This window comes from Microplitis demolitor, chromosome 2 (assembly GCF_026212275.2).
Source record: "Microplitis demolitor isolate Queensland-Clemson2020A chromosome 2, iyMicDemo2.1a, whole genome shotgun sequence".
Taxonomy (NCBI): Eukaryota; Metazoa; Arthropoda; class Insecta; order Hymenoptera; family Braconidae; genus Microplitis; species Microplitis demolitor.
Window position 1 is genome coordinate 23,345,880 of NC_068546.1, and position 10,997 is coordinate 23,356,876.

At 29.4% G+C, this 10,997-nt stretch overlaps 1 protein-coding gene across 1 annotated transcript; it reads left to right on the forward strand.

Annotated features, from left to right (window-relative positions):
* The first annotated feature begins 7,693 nt into the window (after nt 1–7,693).
* On the forward strand, nt 7,694–10,122 carry LOC103578055 (troponin C, isoallergen Bla g 6.0101). The gene is made up of 5 exons (XM_008558998.2): nt 7,694–7,784; nt 7,911–7,938; nt 8,917–9,060; nt 9,183–9,434; nt 9,513–10,122. Exons 1-5 carry the CDS (start codon nt 7,782–7,784, stop codon nt 9,545–9,547), a joined length of 462 nt encoding a protein of 153 aa, XP_008557220.1. The 5' UTR covers nt 7,694–7,781; the 3' UTR covers nt 9,548–10,122.
* Nucleotides 10,123–10,997: the final 875 nt, after the last annotated feature.

A 10,997-nucleotide genomic window follows, 5' to 3' on the forward strand; every position in this document is an offset into this window, starting at 1 on the left:
ACCCGAGAAATGGGTGAAAACTTTATTTTATTTTCCCAAGTATGAGTCGCATAAAAAAGGGCGAGGTTGAGAAAATAAATTTCAAATGGCCGTCGAGGCTAAACTACTGGTTTTAGAAAAAAAATTCGTAAGAATATTTTGTAGGGAATTTAATGATTAATAAAAAAAGTTCATAGTAAAATTACCCTAGGATTATTAGTTTATAAGTTATGGTAGAAAGTTTCGTTGTATTCAAAGTTGGAAAAAATTTCGTCGGGCTTATGAACGCTTGTCACGAGTAAACTATTGAGTTTTAAAAAAAAACTTGTGAATATTTTTTTTAGTAAATTGAATTTCCTACAAAAAAGGTCCTTTGAAAAATTATCATACGACAGGTATTTCAAAAGTTACAGCCCTTGTAATTTATTTTCTCAAACGCTCGCGGAATGACGTCACAAAGGGTTTACAATTTTTACCAGGTTTAGTTTAAAAAAAAAAATGTATTTTTTGTAAATACGCCAACTGCGATTTCAAGCTGGCCCTATTTATTCTTGAAACGCACGCGGCATATTATCTAACCCACAATCCCATAAAAAATAAACTAGTTCCATAAGTGAGTTTCAAATCTATAACGAGTTGCATTTAAATATTAAAAAAAAAATATATATATGATAAAATATAATATGGAAAATAGTTACGAGTAAGGATAAGAACCATGTCATGACATATCGAATTGCCGTAGGCGGACCCGAGTTACGCCGGATAAATATTTAATTAATTTATAATTATTAAATAAGCGTATTTTTGTACAGTCTTACAATTATTAAAAAAAAAAAAAAGTGTTTAATAAATTATAAATATAAATGAAAAATGCCCAAGTGTGCATTTATGGCTGCATACTTACGTTTAAATAAAAATAATTATTTTCCTTTAGTTTGAGATAGAACGTCCCTCTCCCCAATTAAATAAATATAAATAAATAATATAAGTACCAGATATATAATAGGAAGTGAAATTATAAATTAACGCTTGTTGCGCACGTGAATTGTATCTGCGTGATCGTATTTGAATAAAAAATAATTTAACGAATAAATTTTAAAAAAATTATTAAATATATAAAATTTATCTATTTTATCTTACTCTTGTTCTTTACGTGAATTATATCAATTATTAGATTTTAAATTGATTGTAATTACTCTATGGCAGTAATGATAATTACTGTGATTATTACTGATCACTGATTACTTGGGTAACTGATATTTAAAATAATGATTAATTAAAAGAATTAAACAAGTTTGCGATCGCCCAATGTCAGCAAAAATATTTATATGTAATTGTTTCTTATTAATTAAAATTGTCTATCTGTACTTCCAAGTGAATAAAATATGTGCAATAATTATTATTGTTATTTCATTGGCATTGATAATTTATTGATTTTAGTTTATATAAAAAAAAAAAAAGATACTTTTGTTTTATCGGACTGCAGATGCTCTAGTCTGACAGAGTCATGCGTACCGTGAGGTAATTTGTGTTAATTGAGATAATTAATTATAATTAGCTGATAATTTGACGTTATGGGGTGAGGAAAAGGAATTTAATTTACTGCTTGTTTGATGAAAATATAAAATAGTGCAGGAATTAACGTCAGAGTTGTGATTTCCGTGATTTTATTTTTGGAGTCATTTTACTTGGAGTGTAACTCATTAAATATTGATTTTATGAAATTTTTTAATCAGACCGAAATTAAAGAAAATTTAATTTCCTATAATTTTGGTATCAGTAAAAAATTTCATGGGATTGATATTTCAAAAGTTACAGCTGTTTTTACTGTGAATGCAGTTGTGGTAATTTTCGAAAAAATTGGAAAACTTTTCAAACGGCTGTAACTTTTGAATTATTGATCTGAGAGTATTTTGTAATGAGTCAAAAATTGTGGGAAATTAAATTTCCTTTCCAATGACTACCTATAACGTCTATTTATCTCAAATAACTACGAAATTATATATATTTGAAAAAAAAATATCTGATTGATTTAAAAATAATAATAAGAAGTGAAATTGAAGGTTCAAAGAATTTAAAGCCATTGGTTTTGGAATGATTGGCTTGGTAATTGGACTGTTACTGATATTTTTTTGGAGCCACGACCGCACAGGAACTCGACCACGCGATGAGGATACTTGTTGCAAAGAAGTGCAAGTTCAAGAAAAAACTGGTGTTACCACAACATTGATCACGTCTCCCACAAAAAGTCTTATTGCAAGATCTGAAATGTCTTCCGAGAGTTATTGCATCATTACTTCATGTAAAACAATTACTTTTAGTTCAATTTTTTCGTCCGATCCTGGACAAATCGGTTCTTGCTTATCCGTCTTTCAGGTATTTTTTTCCTTTATTTACGTCATCCATTAAATAAAATAAAAGTCGTCTTGTATTTAATACAATACGCTCTAATAAATTTTTCTTCTTCAAGGACCGATGCCCAAGCCCGAGTCCCGGATTCAGAAGATCAATTGACTTGGTGTTCAAAAACGCCCGATTTCCCTCAAATAAATTGACCAAATCCTGGATAAATTTAAGCCCCTCCGTAAATCTAGCCGTCGAGTCAATTAGACTCGAAGACTGTCAGCTGGATAAAATCGAGCCCGAAGCTTTTCTCTCCGACTTATTTATAACAACCAGAAATTTCCAACTCGTGAATACTAAACTCTCGGTTCTCAATAAATCCGTCTTCAAAGAACTTTCGAATTTGCGTAATTTTGCTGTACAGAACAACATAATTAACGCCGCCGAACGGTATTTGCTATCGAATGTCGCTGAAACTCTCGAGACAATCGAATTGGATCGATCTATTGATAATCTAGCCGTTCTTCTCAACATTACCAGCTATAGTATCAGTCCCAGTCCCAGACCTGATTCTAATTCCAGCCTCATCCTCGATAATGAACCAACAAAAGCAAGACAATTATCAAACGTCCAATTAGTCTCATTACAAGGCAACAATATTCCCATCCTCTCTAAAGAAATCTTTTCAAGTTTCCCTAATCTCAGATCTCTCTACTTGGATTCCTCAAAAATTACTCACATAAATTTTGACACTTTCGATGCCTGCAAAAGTCTCAAGCAAATTTTCTTAACCAACAATTTACTATCCACACTTCCGGATAATATTTTTACTAATTTACTGATCGCCAATCCGGATTTTAAGGTCACCATGACAAATAATCCATGGGAATGTGACTGTAAATTTATTTGGATGCAAAAATTTCTTATCAAGGCTCCAAATTTGGTTACCGAGATGCCAAAATGTTTCGGTCCAAATAGAAATAGAAATTTGTCATTCTTGGATGCTGATTTTTGTGGCAATTCTTCTACTGATACCACAGAAATAATAAATAATGATAATAATAATAGTTTAATTAAAATAATTTGTAATAATTCGTTAGATTTAATAGAAATAAATTTAAATAAAACGAAATTAGAGGCAATGGGAGCAGAGCAAGGAAACATTAGCTCTGGTGGATTTAATTGCGTTTGTAAAAGTATATTAATTAAAAAGAATAATAATAATAATGGTGATGATGATGATGGGTGGAAAAAAAATTTGTGGCTGTCGAATGAAGACAAAGCAATTGTATTGTCTCTGTACACAATAGTGAGCGTTTTGTTCGGTCTCGGATGCGCGGCCGGTTGTTTTTTAATTGTCAGAAACAATCCAAGCTTATTGCAAGGCAGCAGCAGAGTGGTGATGGTTAAACACGGGGGCGTTGAGGCCATGGTACTGCCGCGAGGCGTCAAGGTGGGTAATTTGGCCACCGGAAGTGGTGAACCGGTGAAATTTGAGATGAGAGACAACTGCGAAATTGATTATTTGACGCCGATAGGTATTGTTGCTAATGAGTATGAATCGATACGAGATGCCGGGGGGGCTAGAGAAGAAAGTGGGATTGATAATTGCCCGCCGCCATTGCCGCCACATCCGTTACACGGTGTGAGAACTGTTTCTTTGTTGATGGCAGAGAGCGAGAGTTCATCGTCGGGTTTTTGAAATTATAATTTTATATGTATTCAAAATAATTAATAAATTTATTTATTTGCATAAAATATTTTTTTTTTCATTTTCCAAATTTTTCTTTAAAAAGCGGGAAAAAATATTTTTTTTGAGCATGATAAAATTTTTTTTTTTTTAATTAAAGTTCAAATTATTATTGCCCATTAATTGATTAGAATTCATAAAAATCAATAATTAATAAAAATAATTAATGATCATTTTTTTTTTTATGTCCAAAATCAAAAATAGACAAAATAGAATATTTTATTGCACAAGATTAAAAATAAAAATATAAAGATAATTATTAACAAAATGTTGTCTATTGCTAATGTCTATTTTAGTCATCAAGTTAAAAGATATTTTATTAATGTCTATATATATATATTGATATTTTTTAATCTTGATTGGCAAAGCAGGTCGAGTTTGGTATATATTAAAACTTAGGCAATCTGCCAAAGTAAATTCGCGTCTATTGAGTATAGGAAAAGAACTTGGTAATGAGCTACATATCTACTGACTTTTATTATTATCATCATTATTATTATAACAATGACAGTAATGAACTATAACAATTGTATTATTGTTTGTACATTTTATTTAACACTACACTCGATGTTATTTTTAATTCCGCCGAATATTTTTATTTTTTCAGCGAATTAATTAATTAATTAATTAATTACTCAATAAATTTATCAATTTATTAACTGATCGGTATTTTGATGATCTCTTAGAGGACTTATAGAGTACCGATAATCGATTTAAATTGACAAATTGGGTAGTAGGTCATGCACTTGTCTCACTCACCTAATTTAGTTGTGAAATAGTTAAGAGTAATCTAATGTCAACTGATGATTTGTAATGAGCTGTCTTTTAGGTATGCGAGATTGCGTTAATTCTAATCGATCAATTTGACGTATCAATTAGATCGTAAAGCCATTAAGAGTTTGATCGCTCATCGAAAAACGTTTATGTTCATTTAATCCACGCCCGAGTCAACTTTAATTATTGTTATTGTTATTATTACAGTTTTTTTTTAATTATAATTATTTTCAAAAAATGGTAAAGTATTTTTTTTTTAATTACATTTTTTTTTTGTGAAGTGATAGTTTTTTAATTTTTTTTTTGTTAACAGGAACCAGGACAGTTGAGCAAAGATCAAAAGAAACGTATGTATTTAAATAATGGGGTAATATGGTAATGGAGATTTAATTAAATTTTTTTTTTATTAGAACTTCAAACGGCTTTCGATGCATTCGATAAAGAAAAAAAAGGAGTCATTGCGACTTCTGATATTGGTACAATAATAGGCATGATGGGAATTGAAACAGAAACTCCTGCGGATTTAGACAACGCGATTGCGGAAGTTGATACCTTTGGTAATTTATTTATTTATTTATTTTTTAATATTAATTATAAAGGAAGTGATTTTTAAAAAAAATATTTTTTTTTGTAAAGGAGCCGGAGAAGTTAGATTTGAGGATTTCTGTACGATAGTATCGAGATTTATGGAAGAGGACGTCGATGTCGAGGCACTTAAGTCAGAGCTCAAAGAAGCATTTCGGCTCTACGATCGTGAAGGCAATGGATATATTACTACTGAGTGTTTCAGAGAAATTCTCAGTGAAATTGATGAGAATTTAAATGATGACGAATTGGATATGATGATCGAAGAAATTGACGCCGACGGTTCCGGGACTTTGGATTTCGAAGGTTATTATTTTTATGGGTTTTAATTTTCGAATTAGGGGAGACTGGGTATAATTATCAGAGCGTTAATTTGTAAAGATCGGCATCGAAGAATCGCGAAGGCATAGCCTCCTTTTCGACGCTGATCAATGTTCGTATTTATTTCGAAAAGTTGTCTATTATGACCGCTGTGACTTTACCCGATCTCCTCTACATAAAAAATTACAGAGGAAGTGATAAAAAATTTTTTAACGTAAACGGAAGTCGGTAGCCTTGTAAATAGAGAAAAGTGGACCATAGTCAAAAGTTTGAAAAATAAATATATATATATATATTTGAATTTGATTATGATCAATTTTTAAAAGGTCTTTAAATGACGTAATAAAAAATTCCATTAATAAGAATTATTTCACAATCTAATTTTTGTATGTTTAGAATTCGTGGAGGCGATGACGCACTGATTGTCCCTGGACTGGAGAAATTGTAACAACTCATTAATTATCATCGTATAATATAACTTATACACCACATAAATATAAATACCTATATATATTATATCACTTCTGTATTTGTAATAAAAATAAATAAATAAAAAACTAAAAATTGATGAATGATAAACCGGCGCAATAAATTCAAAGCATTCGATTATAAGTTATTGATAAGTCAATCAGTCGATATCTGATGCAATTGGCCATTAAATGTCATTTCAATTAATTAATTAATTCAAGATTGTTCGCACGCACCTGCATTTGATATGACAATTTCGCGGGTTGTAATATGCTTTTAAAATATTATGTTATATTGATTAAATATTTGATAAGACTGCCTTCAATCTCCCTTCACTTTTTACTTTATTCATTTTTCTTTTTCCTTCTCATTCAAATATTATTTCATTCCAACTTTTTAATTATTTTGGTTAACAGGCGATATCTTTGTAATTATTGGAAATAAATAGATGTTATGGGAGGTTTTCGGAAAGGAAATTTAATTTCCAACAACTTTAGTATCAATAAAAATTTTTGTAAACCCAATATTTCAAAAGATATGGCGATTTTATTGTTCGTCAAAAATTAAAATTTTGAAAAAAATTATCAAATTGTTCAAGTGGCTGTAACTTTCCAATTATTGAAATTACAAATTTTTTCATGAGCTTCAAAGTTGTAGGAAATAAAATTTCCTTTCCAAAAACCTCCCATAACCTGTAAGCTGTCTAATGAATTTCAGCAACTAATTAGAACACAATAATCTTGTAAAAATAATTTAAATCATAACCATGAACAAGTCTATTAAAAATAACCCGAGTAACTTTGTTATGCAATTAATCCATGCAGCTGTTAATTACATCACTCTTCTCAACTCTGGAATTTTTATTTATTCGCAGTTATAGACCAGGTTTTGAAGGCATAACTATGTAATGACAACCAGTAAAATTATCTTAGAGCCTATTCAGTTTCATGATAAATAAAAAAAAAAGTTGATTCAACTAATATGTATTTAGTCTAAGCCACATTTCCTTAATTTATTTATTCACCGCATTTTTTTTCTAATGATTAGTAAATTTTTTTTTCTTATCGCATTCGATTTCATTTGAATGTTTTTTTTACCGAGAAATCGCTAATTACTCAATCGCCGGTTAATTTATTATTTCGAGCTTTTAAGTAAAAAAAAAAAAAAATATGTTAAATCCGTATAAATTTATAGTGTGGGTCTGGTTTATTTGACGGAACTTGTTTAATGCCAAAAATTAATTTAGTGTGCATGCGCGAATGATTGAAACGAATTTTGTGGTAATAAATTAGCAGACGTCCTCGAGAATTTTGAAAACCACTATAAGATTTTCTGTCGTTTATATTTGTTATTTTGTTAAAATATGTCAACTGTGCCAGGAATTACTGGCTAAATTTTATAATCATGTATTTTAGCTCTCGCTCCCGCGGTCTTTTAAAACCGAGTGATTTAAAACCGCGGTCGCACATATCGGCCAGTTATCACTTTTATAAGTAGTCGGGTTTACTTTTTTTTATTATTTTTATTTTAATACTACTTGTAATATTCATTAGATTCTAATATGGTAAGTGCCACGATAATTTTATGTTACATATGTGTAATAATGTTTTATTTAATAGAATTTATTTTATTTAAATTATCTAGTGAAAGGTGTTTATGTTAATTATTCTTTATTTTTATTTTCATACAGGATGACTTGACGAAGGATCAAATCGTCCGTAAGTTAAATCATTAAATTATTACTTATGTTATTACGCTTCCGCTAGCTGAAAATTTTTATTTTTTTTTATAGTGATACGTAATTTATTTCTCTGACATGAAGATTTATTATTTTATACTTTTAATTCGCTTTTTGTATTTAAATTATCGTTAAACTCCTGGAGATACGGAAAAAATTATAGAATGCATTTTTTAAGGAAATTTAATTTCCTACAAGAAAGGTCATTACTGACTTTTATGTAAATTCAATAGTTTTCATATAATTTTGATTTAAAGTTGATAAAAAAAATTTTTTTTTGATCATTATAGAAATTTTCGTTTTCAAAAGTTTTAAACTTAAATTTTGGCTGAACTACTGGAGATACGTGAAATATGAAGAGGACTAATTTTGTAGGAAATTCAATTTACTACAAAAAAGTCATTACTGACTTTTATGTAAATTCAATAGTTTCGATAGAATTTCGATTTAAAGCGAATTACAAAAAATTTATTTTTGATCATTATAGAAATTTTCCTTTTCAAAAGTTTTAAACTTAAATTTTGGTTGAACTACTGGAGATACGTGAAATATGAAGAGGACTAATTTTGTAGGAAATCCAATTTACTACAAAAAAGTCATTACTGACTTTTATGTAAATTCAATAGTTTCGATAGAATTTCAATTTAAAGCGAATTACAAAAAATTTATTTTTGATCATTATAGAAATTTTCACTTTCAAATTTTTTAAATCGAAATTTTGATAAAACTACTGGAGATATGAAAAAAATGATAAGGATCAATTTTGTAGGAAATAAAATTTTCTATAAAAAGTATTCTTACCATTTTTCATTTAAATTCAATAGTTTAATCGCAATATAAATAAAAAGTAAAAAAACTTTTTTTTCGAGATAATATTTAAAAAAACACATTATTTGGTAATTTCTTAAGCCCGCATAATTCTCAGACAATAAATAAATGTCAAAACAAAAATTTTCAGTCTTGAAGAAGGCATTCGATGCATTCGACCACGAAAAAAAAGGCTGCATTGGCACCGACATGGTCGGTACAATTTTAACGATGTTGGGCCACGAGCTCAGTGAAAACACACTGGCCGAAATAATTGCGGAGGTAGATGAAGATGGTAAATATATTTCTGTCGTCACCATAAATACTTATATAATTTTTTTTTTATTAAAAAAACCAACCGGTAATAATGATTTATTAATATGCCAATTAATTAGTTAATTAATTTATTTCCTTAAGGATCCGGAGAGTTGGAATTCGAAGAATTTTGTACCCTGGCGGCAAGATTTTTAGTAGAAGAAGACACCGAGGCAATGCAACAAGAATTACGTGAAGCCTTCCGTCTATACGACAAAGAAGGAAACGGTTACATAACAACAGACGTATTTCGCGATATTCTACACGAGTTAGATGACAAATTAACAAACGAGGAGCTCGATTTAATGATTGAAGAAATCGATGCCGATGGCTCAGGCACACTCGACTTTGACGGTAATTTATTCATTTATTTATTTATTATTTATTATAATTATTTATTTTATTGCGTAAAATTAAAATGTTTTATTACAGAATTTATGGAAGTGATGACTGGTGGTGATGACTAATTATCTTTTAAAATAATATATAAGTGAGAGAAATCTTGTCATCGCATATAAATTAAATAATTAAAAAGCTTAAGCACAAGATAAATTAAAATGACGATTTTTAAATTTACCGGGTACTCAAATTGCCGGTTAAAAATCGGCAGTGTCATGGATCTTTGTTAAAGTGACATGAATTCGTGTTATATTATTTTATGGACAAAGCCTAAGAGGGAAAGCCAAAGCAGTGGAGCAACAAAACCGGAGGGGCTGTCAGGTCCTTCGTCAAATTAACGCCGATCTGTTGAATAATCGAATTCTTGGGCTTTACCATAAGGGTATCATTTAATCAACTGACATCTGTACTTGCATGTCTGACGTATGCATGTGGATATAGGACGGACATGTTATGCACTGTCGGTTTACTTTTGGTTACTTATTCGGACTCATGAATATGCAATGATTCAACTCTTGTACATGATCTCCATTTATGTTTATAATTCAATGGGTATTTAAAACAATTCTTCACCACTGTTTAAACCTTCAATTTAAATTATAATTCATGTTATTTTAATTTGAATAAATTTTATTTTATTTTATACTCCTGTTATTATTTTGTCAATTTAAATTTTAAAAATTATTTTTAAGTTATGTGGTAATTAATGGGGACAAGTGGGCTTGTAGGTAGCTCACTGGAAAGGAAATTTGATTTTCTACAACTTTGGTATCAATTAAAAATTTTGTGGGACTGATATTTCCAAAGATATGGCGGTTTTAAGTGTAAGCTATAGATGAATTTTTGGAAATCATTTTCATAATGATCAAAAATTTTAATCAGCTGTAACTTTTAAACGGTTGGTTTTAGAGTATTTTTCAAAGAGACCAAAATTGTAGCAAATTTAATTTTCTATAAATTTGGTATTTACAAAAAATTCCATAAGACCGATATTTAAAAAGATACAGCTGTTTTAATTATAACCTAATTTCGAAATTTTGAAAAAATCCAAAAAATCACAAAATACCATAACTCAGAATCAATTCACCCTCATATTCCTTTAATAAAATGTCCAGACCTCAGAAAATAAATTTTCTTTGACTCCTAAGAATACTATCGACATAAAAAAATAGGAATAAAATTTGCAATTGAAATTATTTTTAAGAACAGTAATTATTTTTATCCAGTACGTTAATCAACAAAACCATAGGGTTAATAATAAACGTACACGTTACAGTATGATAATTGTAGCAGTGAGAAATTGTCCAAATTGGGATAGGAATCGTTGAGCGAGACACCGTAATGATATTGGTCAGCGAACCATTCCCACGTTATACAAACACTTATTACTGGCTCTACATACATACACAGATAATATCTAGTATGTATAAATTCAATGCTCCAGATATAACATAATTTAGTACTCTAAAACTCTTCTACATATTTATAATTAATAATCCACCGTCTCTTCATAAATAT